The following is a 15,737-nucleotide window of genomic DNA, read 5'->3' as shown; positions in this document are numbered from 1 at the left end:
GAAACAACCCCATTGTACGGAAAGATAAAATATGTAAGAAACAGTGTTTTGGATATTGGATGTCGGATGAAGGAATGCTTTTCTCTTCTATTGACTTCTGTTTCTCTAGGTATTCACAAATTTCTTGTTTCGTACATATTTAGCAATTACACAATTTCTAATTTTCTTTGAAATTAAAAAATTATTTATATTAATCTTAAATTGAATTCATGATGATTAATGCCTCTTTATAGAGAATTTTATTTTACTTCTGTCCTGCTTGGAACAAGGATGACCACATTTTGTGGTAGAACTAACGCAACCCATTTTGCTTTTACTTTGAGGAAATCACGGCATATGATATTTAAATGACCTGGCCCATTGTTGATGGAATTAATGCAATCATTCAAGACTCCAGACACATCAGATGTACAATTTCCACTAAATACCAGCATACAGTCATATTGTTTTCATTTTCAATTTGTGACATTTCAGATTCTTTATGGTAGATTCTGTAGCTTCTATGTAGAACATGAGTTACGTTAGTAGCCTTCACATTTTTTGGTCATGTACTTCTCAAGAATTTAATTTTACATATAAAATATTTCATCATGAATTTAGCAGCAAAATGTGTAATTTGCAGTGCATAGCATGATCTGTTTAAAAGACATAAATAATATCTGAAAAAGCTTTGTGCCTTTCCTTCTCTTGAACTTATATTCAATCCTACTCTCCCCACTGAACATTACAATTTTATTAATCAGATTCATACTTTTTATTTCATGATGCTTTTGGGAAAATCAGAAGTTTTTCTTTCTGTATTGAGTTAACCTTGTAATGATTCAATAATAATTGCACCACTAATTAAAAATATAATTGCATTGAAAATTTGGATAAATATAATTAATCAAAATTAAAAAATATTTTAGGACATATTTCTTCATATGATTAATATTATGAGTATATGTCTGCATTATTTATTTTGATTAATTAATGTATCCTTGGAAAGACATCACTTAATTTTAGAAAGCAAGAGGGTTCAGAATCATTTCTATTTCCATTTTGTAAAAATGAAAATACTGAGACTATTCGGTCATATTAAATGTAAATGAGACTAGAAATTCTGCCAGAAATAGTGCTTTAATAGGAATATCACTCAACTCTTTCAACTCCATCCAAGTTATGTGACAATTTGTCACAATGATCTTTCATGAAAATATTTTTCAATAATGCATTAAACAAAATTAGATTGTCTTCCAATTTTGCTAAGGGTCAAAATTTTGGAAATTATATCTTTCAAAAGGAGTTGTTACCCAGGGACATAGAAAACTTGGTTCAAATTCTTTAGTCCTTTCCGTATCCAAGCCTCCTTTCAACTCTTCTGATCAAATGGCAGAATCATTTTCTCCATTCCTGGGATGTAAGCTGTTTTTGTGCCTAGCTTTGTCTAGCTGAAGTGACACCGCATTAGTTTCAAGCCTCTGAGAGGGCTTGTGAATCTTTCACAATCTGGAATTTTCATAGTCCCTTAGAAAGCTGTTCTGTGAACAAGCACAGGCTAGCATATTGGATAATGAGAAACATAGACACCAGACTTGAGTCTGAAGCCTCCAATCATCTAACCCACCAAGCTAATATCATACACATAGCTAACCACGCCAAGATCAGCCATGTCAGGATCAGATCAACAGAAACTAACTTCCTGACTCATGCAATACTGACCAGTGCAATAAATAGCTATTGGTTTTAACTAATATGTTTTGGAGTGGTTTGTTATGCGATCATTAGAACCACCCATGTTCACGGCCACCAGCTGGCTCAACGGTTAAGTTCTCATGTTCTGCTTCAGTGGCCTGGGGTTTGCTGGTTTGGATCCTGGGTGCTAACCTATGTACCACTTGCCAAGCCATGCTGTGACAGGCGTCCCACATATAAAGTAGAGGAAGATGGGCATGGATGTTAGCTCAGGGCCAGTCTTCCTCAGCAGAAAGAGAAGGATTGGCAGCAGATGTTAGCTCAGGGCTAGTCTTCCTCAAAAATAAAAAAGAAAGAAAAAAAGAAAAAAAAAGAACCACGCATTTTCTTAATTTCTGAAAATGTTACCACAAAGACTTTCCAAGTCTTATATAACAGTTAAGCATATCTGCTATTCTTCCAGTTACAGTTACCTTTATTAAAACAATGGAATTGAGAAGTTTAGAAAATTTAACATACTGTTGATTTCATTGAGCCTTACAATACAATATTTTACTACAATGGTATTATTATATGTGTTTTAAATACAATTCATCAAAAACTGAGAGCTTCATATTGATATTATTCAATTTAGGGATAATGACCATGAAATCAATTTCAATAAAATTTGTATATTTAAATCAGTTTTTAAAAACTCCTGCCATGTCTTTAAGTCTAAGACAAATAGATAAACAAAGTAATTTTCCTGTATGTGGGTTGCTGAGATGATATAAAACATCACTGCCAATGATACTCTTTATAGATAGTCTTTTAGTTTTTCTGTCATGGGACTCTCTCCTTCAGGAGGATGCATTTTGTGACAATACTTTCATGGTGCACTAAGAACAAAAAGAATAGATGTTAAAAATTCGTGTCATCAATCTACTATATATCTGATTTCAAAACATCACTGTATTGGCTAAAATCCATGTCTAATGCCATCATTTTCCATGAAAAGAAATATGTACTATATCTCAGAGTATGACAAGAAGTCAAGCCATGGGTTTGAAGTGTCTTCATTAAAGAAAACTACAGGATTCATGAAAAACAGTATTTCAAATTGTCCTTATGTTTTGGAAGTTTGCTTTCATTTTTCTAATTGGGGCAATTCACATAGTAATATGCAAATAGTAAGAGGAATCCTTAGTTTTGAAAAATGTGAGAAATGGGATTGTGAGAGTGCTAGGTGGAACACAGACCTGGAAACACTCTTCAAACTCAGAAAATGATCAGATGGATCAATTTTAGGAAAATATGTATAGGTCGTTGAGAATTTCAAAAGTGATTACCTGTAACTAATTACATCGATGGAGTTCTTGAAATGTTGGGTATATCCAAGAGCACAAACACCAGACAGTAGTTTGAACACTGTTGGTTTAGGAAGACATTATACGGTCAGAAAAGGAGCAGACCTGGGAGAGGTCCTCGAGGCAATCCCATTTAATGGTGTCTGTCATTGAATAAGGAGTATGATATCTCAGCACCCTTCAGTAGCTTTGCTTTTCCTCACAGGGTCATATGTGTGGCACAATATAAAATGCAGCATTTAGTCTCATTCTGTCAGTGATTCTGTGTGTGACTTTGGGCAAGTTGGATCTGACTATGCCTCAGTCACCTCACTCATAAAGTTACACAACTATACCAGGCTCACTTATTTTTATAAAGATGAAATTTGTTAATAGTTGTATTCAGGATAGTACCAGAATATAGGAAGTGGTCAAGAAATGTGAGAAATTATTATTATTTTCAGTAAAAGAGTTCATTATCCCCACCCCTTTCTGGTATTTGTCAGAACTCTGGTGTGGCTTCAGCCCTTATGCCCTCCAGGAAGGAGTTTTTGAGTATAAGACAGGCAAAGTTTATAAGACCTATCCATATATTTCACTAAGGCAATGCGATCCCTGGCTCACAGAGCAATGCTTGGATGTATCATATAAGGCTCTGAAATTCATCATGAACTCTGGAAGTAATCACGTTAAATTATAATAATATGTACCAAGTTGTGATAGTATTTTCCCCTGTTTATATCTCCTAGGAGTTATTAATTGTTTGAGTCTCAAGTTGTAGTTTTCTCGATATCATGTTGATGTCCCACAGAGATCAATGATGATTTGGAGAAGCTTAAGAAATATGGGCCCCAGAGATACCCACACAAAAACATAGAGCCTAAAACATTTTCCATCATAGCATCTTCAGAAATAGGGGAAGCAATATCTATCCCACAGTTTGGTTAGTTGGACTACACTCTGGTTTTTGGGAATGGACATGAATGACATTTTCTGGGATCTGGATGCTTGCTATTTTTTTCTTATGGGATAATTTGTTATAGCCTTGTGTAAGAGAAGGAGAAATTGTAAGTGAAGGCAGTGGTATTAGACACATTTTTAAAAATCTGTATTTAGCTTTCTCTTAAGTAGAGAGTGTTTTAAGAAGTGCCATGTTTTGAGCACTCATTTATGAAAATATTTTCCATTTCTATATTGAAAAATAAGCTTAATGGAAAATGAGAACAGTTTAATCTGCAGAATCAAGTATCTTGTAATAGTATTAGTGTAAGAGGGAAAAGAATGTCAAGAAATTGGAAAGAATGCTTGATTTCTCTCTCCTTCCCTCTTTTTCCTTTCTCACATTAACTCCTTCTATGGAATGTGGTAAAGAGAGCATGGAGATTTTCCTGATAGTCACTCTGATGCTGAGAGTGGTAGTAAGTTGTCCTCAGGACTGCTCGTGTGGGAACACAGACATGGAACCACCTCGGAAGCAGAAAAGAGAGGAACTATTTTGGCCTTGTGCAAAGCACTTTGAAATGTCTCTTCATAGTAGGTTTCTCAACCTTGGTCCTATTGATGTGTGGGCCAGATAATATTTTGGTGTTTGCATGTGCTATTGGTGTGTGTGGGGGCTGGGGCAAGGACTGTCACATACATCATAGTGTTTAGCAGCCTCCTTAGTCTCTACCCACTAGATGTCAGCAGGGCCCCTCCTTATCTTGACAAGCAAAAATGTGTCTAGGCAATGACAAATTTCCCACGGGAATCAAAACAACTCCTGGTTAAGAACCACTGCTTCATAAGTAATCAACAACCTGAGTTTTCATCTTTAGGCTTGAAAAAAGGAAGAAGTTTATACTCAGAAAAAGATAAATAACTTACTTTTATTGACTGTTGAAGAGAGAAACCATATCATCAGAATAATTATTTGTTTTCAAAATGGGATTTCTTAATATATACATCCTTCAACTCTTTGAAATCATTTGAAGAATCAGGAAAATACTTGGCTGTAGTGAGTTTTCATACAGATTCTCTTTCCTCCGGGGATTACCAACTAGTGCCTCACAGTCAGGTACGTGTCTACCAACGGTCAGGAAGGAGAGAACAAATGAGAGTGTTCTCATCATCTATTGTCATTTTCTATTTGTCAAAGGCCTTGAATGTATCCTTCCTTTATTAAAAAAACAATCACACCCTCCTTCCCCATTCTACTCCATAAATCTTAAATTTTGTGAGAACTCGGGCAAGTTTCTACATTGCTTTTTTAAAAAAAATTGATTGGAACAAAATACTTCTGTGTCATGGATGTTGTGAGGATTAAGTAAACAACACAATTTATATAAACAGATACAATATTCTGCCTGTACAATCTGGCTTACTGTTTTTTAACTTGCCATTTTATCATAGCCATTTTTCAGCTCATTAAAAGTTCCTCAAAATATCATTTTAATAGTTGCATACTTTTCCATAATGTATAAGTACCATAACGTGAGTTATTTTCCTCTTGTTTGACACTTTATTTCTAAGTTTTATTTTCATAAACAATGCTGCAATGCAGCAGCAAGCATTTGTGTTAATAATTTTATATTCACATCTTCGAGTAGTTCTACAAATAGATTTAAAGCAGGGGATTCATTTGTCAAGTAGGTCTTTATAAGGCTTCGGAGTCATAGTTACTGGAGGTTTGAACCAGGGTACCAATTCCAGGAACAATGGTTGACATTGACTTGTATAATTAACAAAATCACTATGCTAATTTTATAGAAAAAATGCTAATATAGAGTATAAAAGCTGCTGTTTTCATCTAAAACATATTGAAAAAATAATCAGCACTGGTGGCTTAACACTTAAATAAGCATATCTTAAATAAGCATATTTCTCATCATTTCAGTGGAAAAAAGAGAAGGGTACTATGTATTACAAAAATTCTTTCCTGGGATCCCATTATTTCCAGTACTGATTAAAGGGAAATAGAGATTTTAGTTTCAAAAAATAATATGGCTAATTAGATAATTAATGACTCAGTTTCAAGCTCTTAATTGTATAGGACTAGTTTAAGGAATTGTATAGGCTTTTATGGATGTGAATGCTTTTGTGTGATCTGTGATTTTAACTGTGAGCTCTATGCATTTGTATGCTACAATGCCTGAACTTTTCCTAAACTTCACAAAAGCAACTTACTATTTCTTTGCTGAAAAAATTAACTATCCTACTTATTCTAATGTCTTTTTTAGGAGACAGTCAAAATGGAATTTGGGATCATACAATGGAGAATAACTACTAATATTGTTCTCCCATCTCAATAAAGTGGGGACATGGCCAAGGAGAACTGCACCACTGTGGCAGAGTTCATTCTCCTTGGATTAGCAGAGGTCCCTGAATTGAGAGTCTTCTTCTTCCTGCTGTTTCTTCTCATCTATGGAGTCACAGTTTTGGGCAACTTGGGCATGATTGCACTGATTCAGGTCAGCTCTCGACTTCACACCCCCATGTACTTTTTCCTCAGTCACTTGTCCTTTGTGGATTTCTGTTACTCCACAATCATTCTGCCAAAGATGCTAGCTAATATCTTAAATGAAGACAAAGCCATTTCCTTCCTGGCGTGTGCTGTGCAATTCTACTTGTTTTGCACATGTGTGGTAACTGAGGTCATCCTGCTGTCTGTGATGGCCTATGACCGTTTTGTGGCCATCTGTAACCCACTGCTGTACATCGTCACCATGTCCAACAATCTTTGTGTGGAGCTGGTGTCCTGCTGCTACCTCTGGGGGACTGTGTGTTCACTGATTCACTTGTGTTTAGCTGTTGAGATCCCATCCTATAGGTCAAATGTGATTAACCACTTCTTTTGCGATCTGCCCCCTCTCTTATTTCTTGCTTGTTCTGATGTCACTATGAGTGAACTGTTGCTATACATTGTGGCCAATTTCAATGAAATCATCACCATCATGATCATTCTCACCTCTTATTTCTTTATTCTTATCACAATCCTGAGGATGCGCTCTGCAGAGGGAAGATGCAAAGCCTTTTCCACCTGTGCCTCCCACCTCACAGCCATCCTTCTCTTCCATGGAACAATCCTTTTCATTTATTGCCGACCCAGTTCTGGCAACAGTATGGATACTGACAAAGTAGCCACGGTGTTCTACACTGTAGTGATCCCTATGCTGAATCCTCTGATCTATAGCTTGAGAAACAAGGATGTGCAAGAAGCTCTCAGAAAAGTGGTGGGCTCCAAAATATTTTCCTAGAGAATATTTTATTAACAGGACTCAGTGTCCCAAAGTGGAGACTGGTGAAAGGGTACAGCGATGGACTTCAGTGTTGAAGTGTTGAAGTGGAGGTAACAGTCAAGCAGCAGGTAGTTATGAGTGAGTCTTTTTGATTCACTTATCTGTGTGCCTCTTCCATGTACAAGGCATATCTTGGAATTTACAGATTACTTCTTTGCTGTTATTTATTCAAAATGAATTAATTGAGTATGGTTAATGGACTCAAGATACACATATCATTTGCTGTAAAAGCTTCATAAGCTTAATGAAGAAATCACAAGAGTCACATTTTATTTCAGTATTCATTAAGGAAAATATGATTCAATTCCAAGTTGAATTCCTATTATTTTACAATGAAGAACACACCCTTGTCAGATTATGCACAGAATGTGTACATATCCTGTTTGCTATTTCTTGCTTTCTTTATTATTTTTTGTTGTTGTCATTGCAATGTCCAGTGTTTTTGGAATTTCAGAGACTATGATGAAAAATGATGACATTAGTAATAATTATTTCACAGAAATCTTAAAAAAATTATATTACTTGTCATGTGCAATGAGCTTAGAATAATTCCTGGCATATAACTAGCTCTCTGTCTCTGTCTCTCTGTCTCTCTCTGCATCACTCTGTCTCTCTCATATGTTTTACTATTTGTAGTATATTTATATATACTTGCAATCATTTAATAACCATTGTTATGACTGGCAACATTTCTGACTTCGGCCTATTGTTTCACTTTATCTTTCAATTTTTATCTTCATGCTTATTTTACAATATTGTGGATCAAATGACTACTGTGACAGATAAGTGCACTTCTAACCCCTGTTTATGTTTTTGGTTGTGTCTTTACTGTTGATGAAATGATCTTTTTCTCCTTTTCTCTATGTGTCTAAACCACATTTCTTCTTTCAATCCTTATTCACGCACACTCTTCAGTATTTGTGAAGGGGGTGAGGAATGGTCGTAAATAACTGAAGTCCATTATATGAATTACTGAATCATAGAAATGTAGATCCAGCATTAAACTTTACTTCTATGTTTTGTCTTGGGTCAAATAAAATGATTTAGTCAAAGCACATAAAACAGCAAGAAAAAGTGTAAAAAGAAACATCTTCTCTATAATAATATGTTTATATTAGACAGGAAACATTATAATGATGATTTATTCAAAGGATAATTTATTTCTGTGTCAAACTAAAATTTAGGGACAGACTAGAAAAAAAGAAGAATTCGAAAAATAGATGTATTTAATGTTCAATGATTTTTAAACTCTTCTCCGTGAGGTTTCTGTTCACTTTGCTCCTACTCCCATTGGGTGTTAATATTCTTCATAATAATTTACAAGACATTTTACATTTAAAAACATTAACCTCAGAGGATAATATCTGCACAATTTGTTAATGTCTTTTAATTTTATGTATTTGGCATTCTTTTTGATATTTAGCTTACATTTTTTATGTAGTTATACTCAATTATTAGCAAATTAAAAAAGAATGTAGTGAAAATGAATCCTGCTCCATTCTATATTTTATCTCATCGTTGTATGATTTTTATCTTAAATTTTAATAAGTACTAAATTTATTGATTTTTATTTATTTTGCATATGTTTGCTGAATGAATGAAAGCTTACAAAGGAATTGTCCAACTCCCTTTCCCAAACTATATAGTAATGTCACAGCACCATTTATTGAGTATCCTTTTCTTCTCTCTTGTATGTAATATATCTAATTTGTAATGAATGTAATATGTCTATTAAATATTAAAAATTAAATATTTTAATAAATTGTGTTCTTAGCATTGATACTTCTACCAGACCCTGGAAAATATCCTACAGTCCTTACTCCATCTTCTTTAGTAAAGAATAAGGATACATTATTTTATAATGCTTTTTAACATTCAAAATACAAAATTTGTCTATGAGACTGCTGGTATTATGCAAGACTAAAATATACTATCTCTTATCGATTAGCCACTGCCATATTAATACATTGACAGAACAACGTTGTGCCCTTAGCTGTATACAAGAATCCTTGGTGACGGGAGGATGTCCATAAAAAGCAACAAAAATTAAACATCACATTTAATGGGAACAAGATACAGAGTTCCTTGCAAATGTTTTGCTGTAACAGTTGATTTATTTAGTAGTCACACTCCAAGAAGTAAATTAACTCAATTATATGACTATTTACTCATACCAGATGAAAAATGGCTTTTGAAAAGAATACTCAATAAACAGAAAAATGTATTGTTCAGAAATTTTAAAAAATTGAATTTAACATTTCAACAAATAACCATTTTAAGATCTGAGAAAATAATTTAAAGGCTAAAATGAACCATATTTTGAAATTTAATTCTCCTCTACCAACTTGTTTAATTCTTTGCTGGTATATGGATTCTAAGCAGAACCATTTTTGAAAATAGAGGAATTAGAGCCTGTTCAGGATATTGTTGCTCTACAGCAGAACATGCTTTACACATTTAAAGCTAATAACGTCTATGTCAGGATTTATTTGTCTGTTTGTTTTGATTTTCTTAGGTCACCAAGGGATGAGATTTAGCTGAGGCATATGCAAAACAAACAAGCAAACAGACAAATAACAACAAAAACACTACAAGTTATTCTACTGCTGGTTTTACTTATGTCACTATCTGTCATTTTAGGCAAATCCACTAGACTCTGTCTCCTCAGTCTCATCCCCAGACTTTATTTTGAAAGATAAGACTTCGACAGGAATAAGTCTCATTTTGTTTTCAAATTTGGCAGGATTATCCCAAGTGGATAGATGAGGACACTGTTCCCAAGTTTCTCAGAAATGCTACCTGTGAAATGTTTCTCACCACGCACTCTTCATCTCTATGTCCATTACCATTTCATAGTTCAAGTATTATAAGATTCACCATCACTAAATGTACACCCAGGAAATAATCTTTACTTGTTCAACTATGAGACAATGATTTCTTACCATTAATTGTAAGATACATCCAAACTCAGAGATGTTATAGTGGGTGAAAATATGTCTTAAGAAGCAGATGAAATGTAGTAGGGATTCAAATGCTAGAGCTCTTCTCTAGAATTCTGTCAGGGAAAACAAAACAAAATGAACAATTGAGTACATATGGCATCACACATTTTAAGTTTAATTTTCATAACTAAAGCAAGGCTTTCCCGTGCATGACCATTTGATCCTTACACTACAAGGCCAAAGGTCAGTGTGGTATAGAAGAAGGATCGGAAGACTAGAAGATAAAATTGAGATCTAGGTTTGGCTGCAGCAATTAATACATAGACTTGAACAGTGAGCACATTCTTACTCCTGATGTGAAGAGCATCAGAGTTAATCCAAATATTTCAGGTAAAGAAAACAAAGCTAAGTGATCTGCTTCAATAATACTGATATATGTATGCCTTTATTCATGAGTAGACATAGAAATATGTGAGGAGGATACACAAATGAAAGAGAGATTGTTCATGACATCCAGGAACCCACACTGTAGCTGGAGAGAAACCCGTGTAAATATATAAACCCATAACTACATCCAATTGGTAGTACAACGAATAATTAAAGGATTATTCACAGAAATTATGACTTTCAAAGAATAATGACTTTTGTCTAGAGAAATTAGAAACAGTTTTTGGAAAGTTTTATGACTCAGCAGTGTTTTGTTGATGAATGAGATAAGTGGTAAGTTAAGGATATCTAGATGAATGAGACATTGTACAAATGTGCAGATATGTAAAACAGTATACAGATAGATAGATAGATGATAGACAAAGATAGAGGTAGATAGGTATAATTACATATGCAGACAAATTTGTACAGAAAGTGGACAAGGATAAGTCTAGTAGAGAAAATCTGGGAAGAAATTTTAGGAACTTGGATATGCACCTATAAGTGACTAGGAGTCACTCAAATTTACAATCCAGGGAACGATTTGCCATTATAACTTTCAGTTACTTATTTTAATTTCGTTTACGCTTATTTAATGTATCTATTTTTAGAATAAGTGATATATTTCCATGGTCCACTTCTTTTCTCTCTACCATGTGAAAAATGCCTAATACATACTCCACAGATATTTTATGCATATTCAAACAAATATCTAAATGTAAGTTGACTTCCTTTGAAAAGAGTTGTTTTAGTGGCAGTGTGGCAGACAGATATAAGAGAGTGAATCTATAGGCTTAAAGACCAACTTGGAGACTATTGAACAGTACAAGTGTGAAATGATAAAACTAGGATCTAGAGAAATGCCAATGATAGAGAAGGCAGATAAAGAATTTTGCAGCAATGTGGTATTTTAAAGGACTGCAGATTTCTGGATAAAAGCTTTATGACAAATTAGAAGAAAAGATGTTATCATACTGTGAACAGTACACAATACATTTGTTTATCCAGTATCCAGGATGTTTGCAATAACTTTAGAAACCCTAATCTGCTGGTTCTAGCCAGATGTAGCTACGTCTTGGGACAGTGAGAAACCAAATTTCCATTTCTAGTCCTATCAGCAATATATATGAGGTGATCCTCTGCTCCTAATACCATTAGCAGGATCATAACAATTATTCTTATTATAATTGAGGGACCTGAGCAGGTCCCACTCCTTCAGTGTACTTAGTGTAACTGGGAGCAGTTAAGCCTTACATAGACCAGGGACACGGTAGATACTTAAGAAATATTTCTCGAAAGACAAATACTGCAAGATCTCACTTGTATGTGCAATCTAAAACAAACTTGTAGAAGCAGAAAGTAGAATGGTGGTTGTCAGCAACTAAGGAGGGAGAAATGGAGACATATTGGTCAAGGGGTACAAAGTTTCAGTTATGCAAGCTGAAAAAATTCTGAAGATCTAATGGATAGCACGGTGATTAAAGTTAACAATATTTTACTGTATACTTGAAACTTGCTAAGAGGATAGAATCCAGGTATTCTCACCAAAAAAGGAAGAAAATAGTAATTTGAAGTAAAGGATATGTTAATTAGCTTGATTGTGGTGATTATTTCACAATGTATATGTATATCAGAACATCAGGTTGTACTCCTTAAATACATATAATTTTTATTTGTCAATTATACCTCAAAAAGCTAGAAAAATTGAAGAAAATAAACAATGTACTAAAAAAGAGAAAAATATTTGTCAAGTAAATAAAAAAGATAACTTCTACTATGATTTGTTATACAAAAATTTGGGGAGACTATGCGAATTATCATGCAACAGGAAGAGAAGACATTTAAACTTTCAATGAACTTTTATATAAAATGATTCTTAAGCTTAAGTTGTTTTTCTTCAGGTTTTCCAGGAAACCAGAAATACATCAGAAAATAATCGTTAATTTTAATTGCTTAAGTCCTCTGGAGAATAAGGCAAGTAATTTTCTCTACAGTCCTGGTGGGACAGGGAGTGGAAGGAGATATAAGAGTCGGCAACTCCCATAGACTAGCTCTCCAGAGGCAGGAGAGGGCCTGCCTTTTCCACCAGCAGGTGGTTTGTAGCTCAGAGAAAATACGGACATTCTTTTTTCATGTGAGATATGTAGAAGATGCCTTAGATTCAGTCAGTTCCTCATAGGAAAAATCATTTGGAGAAACTTTTCAGCCAACTGTAAACATTAAGTATCTGGAACAGGAAGTACCTCTGTTTACAGAGCTTTGTCTGGAGAACCTGGCTTAGCTGAGCTCCTCCATAGCAGTGTCTGGAATAACTGTTTCCTGAAAGTGGGGGAATAGAAGGGCCCTGAAGGTTTTCAGTTATATGTCCATGAGCTTTTGTGATTTTTTTGGAAATGCTGTGCATGGGAGAATAAGAGGTATTTAAATAAAATAGAATTGAAAGAAATAAAATGAACCTTCTGGAGAACTATAATAAACAGGACTTACTCTAAATAAGATTGTAGACGGTGAAAAAAGAATACTGGCTCACAAGGGAAAAAAGAGAAAAAAAGGGAAGAAAGGATAAGGAAGAAGGTTTTAAATACCACACTTCACAGATTCAAAAATAAAGCAAATTGTTTAATCCATAAAATAACATCATTTGGCCGATAAGGAACCATGATATTTAATTTGCATATTAGTTTTAAGTTGAATTCAAACAGAAGAAATGTGAAAATTTACCAGAGTCAAGAAAATAAAGCAGTAGTTCTCAACTACAGGCAATTATGTATCCTCCTCGGTTCCCGAGGGGACATTTGAGAATGTCTGGAAACATTTTGGATTGTCACAACGGAGGGACTGGGGATTAGGGTGATACTGTCATCTAGTGGATAGAAGCCAGAAATGCTGCTATACATGGTGCAATGCAGAGGGTAGCTCCCCATCACAAAAAAATAGTCCAGGGAAAAATGCCAATAGTGCTTAGCTGAGAAACCTTGAAAAAGGGAATTAAGAAATAATTTTATAATATTGATCATTGACATGAAAACGTTGCCTTCTGATTGATTTTTAAATCCTTGGATATCTGAACAAACAGGGCCATTGAGAATTCTGTGTTATCTGGGGCCTCTCACCTTTAGTGATGGAATATCTGGAACCGTCTGGTTCTAGAGTTGCAGAAACAGAGATGACCTTACCAGAAATGATAGTCTGAGAAAAATCTTCATTATAAAGAATTATAGTTGAAGGGATTCCTTGCATGCTTGATTTACAGTATCAAAAAGAGGAAAGTTCCAGAAGAACTGGGATGTGTTCCTGACCATAACATTCTGAGTTGTTCTGGATATAGGATTGCCAGATCTAGCAAACAAACATACAGAATGCTAAATTTAGCTTGAACTTCAGATAAACAATGAATGAATTTTTAGTATGAGTCTGTCCATACTTATAGCAAAAATTCGTTATCTATATGAGATTAAAATTTAACTGGCGGTTTTACCTCGTAACCAATTTGATAAACCCCACCATTCTCTCTGTCTTAAGAATTCCTTTATCATAAATGTCTTTAGAGTGTGGAGATATCTTAACACTCATCTACATTCTTGGCAGGTAATGGGAGACAGAACGAGTATTCTTAGAATCTTACAGAGAGAGGAAAGAAGGGTCTGGAAAAGGGAAGAGTCTTTCTCAATGTTTAAGGGTACTTATCATACTTATTCCTGAACAAGGATGTTTCTCTAACTCCCATTCTCTACATTTCATCTTGACGTTGATCTTCAGAACAGCTCTGTGGCCCTCAACACATTCATTGGACTGGTTTTCACAGTTTTATAGTATGAAGATTGTCTTTAAAATGGTCAAAAGAATTAGCAAAAAATTGTGAAAATGTGGTCTTTACAAAATAAAAATGTGAATATCTCAATTTATCATGTACGTCAGAGCCTGGAATAGAGTGATGGGTACATGGCTGTGAATTTAAGAATCTGAGTTCTACCTGTAGGTTGATCATCTGATATCTATCTGTCACTGAAGAAGTCATGACTTATTCAGGCTTCTGTGTGCTTACCTGTAGAAAAAGGCAGTTCAATAGAAATTCTTCGTTGAAAAACATAAGTAATTATTTACTTTGATATTTGACTTATGTAGTCAAAATAGGAATGGCCATTAAAGTGCTAAACTGATATTTAAAATATGGATATGATTAAGTATACAGACAATTCTTTCTTTATATCACAATATATGCACATCTTTTTATAAAAATTCATTCCAACTATAGAAGTTATTTTAGATGCTTTGCCTGTCATTAGTAATTGTAGGACATAAAAAACATTTTCTTTTCATTTTTCTAGGCCTTTCTTTGTGCAATGCACAAAATCAGTGAGATAAGAATGTCTTACATGAGGATTTGATTACATGTTACCACCTAATTTTCCTGAGTTCATATTATTCCATTTGTAAGTCTTTAAAGTCATATTTCAGAACATGAACAGAATTAAGTTTTATAAGTTTTGAGGAAGTAAAATTAACTAGTAATTCTTTTCTGAAACATTAGATATTCCTATCTTGGATACATAACACCTAACAGGATTATAACACAGATCTATTTTGTTTCACCTTATGCTATACACAGGGGAGAGTGAAGTATGCTTCATGTGTCAATTGCTTTCCATAATGTATTATTTCCAAGACTGACTTTCAGATCTTACCATCAGGAAACATGTTTCTGGCAGAGATAAATATAACTGATGGGGTCATACTTACTCTCTTTGGCTTCTCAGACTACCCGGCACTGCAAATTCTCCTCTTCTTGGTATTTCTGGCCATTTACAGCTTCAGTGTGATAGGGAATCTTGGAATGATTGTGATCATCAAAATTAACACTAACTACACAGCCCCGTGTACTTTTTTCTCAGCCACCTCTATGTAGATTTCTACTATTCTTCTATCATTGTTCCCACAATGCTCTGAAGCTACTTGCAGAAGACAAAAGTATTCCATTTTCAAGATGTATGGTGCAATCCTTTTTCTTTTGCACATTTGTAGTGACTAAATCAATTCTATTTGCTGTGATGCCCAATGACCGCTTTGTGGCCCATTGCAACCCTCTGCTCTAC

The 15,737-nt window shown here is 34.5% G+C and overlaps 1 protein-coding gene across 7 annotated transcripts in view; it reads left to right on the top strand.

The window, feature by feature from the left end:
• Positions 1-9,038, top strand: part of LOC139039656 (olfactory receptor 5L1-like) — a 46,723-nt gene extending 37,685 nt beyond the window's left edge. For 4 of the 7 annotated variants that reach the window (XM_070487766.1, XM_070487762.1, XM_070487765.1 and 1 more), the window contains one exon: positions 6,218-9,038. In XM_070487766.1, coding sequence (XP_070343867.1) covers positions 6,299-7,234 — 936 coding nt within the window. In that variant the 5' untranslated portion in view covers positions 6,218-6,298 and the 3' untranslated portion in view covers positions 7,235-9,038. Of the gene's footprint in view, positions 1-323; positions 5,056-6,217 lie in introns of all 7 variants that reach the window. The other 3 variants (XM_070487764.1, XM_070487760.1, XM_070487759.1) reach the window with 3 other exon arrangements.
• Positions 9,039-15,737: the final 6,699 nt, after the last annotated feature.

This window comes from Equus asinus, chromosome 17 (assembly GCF_041296235.1).
Source record: "Equus asinus isolate D_3611 breed Donkey chromosome 17, EquAss-T2T_v2, whole genome shotgun sequence".
Taxonomy (NCBI): domain Eukaryota; kingdom Metazoa; phylum Chordata; class Mammalia; order Perissodactyla; family Equidae; genus Equus; species Equus asinus.
Note: the sequence above shows the minus strand (reverse complement) of the source record. Positions and strands in the feature narration are given on the sequence as shown.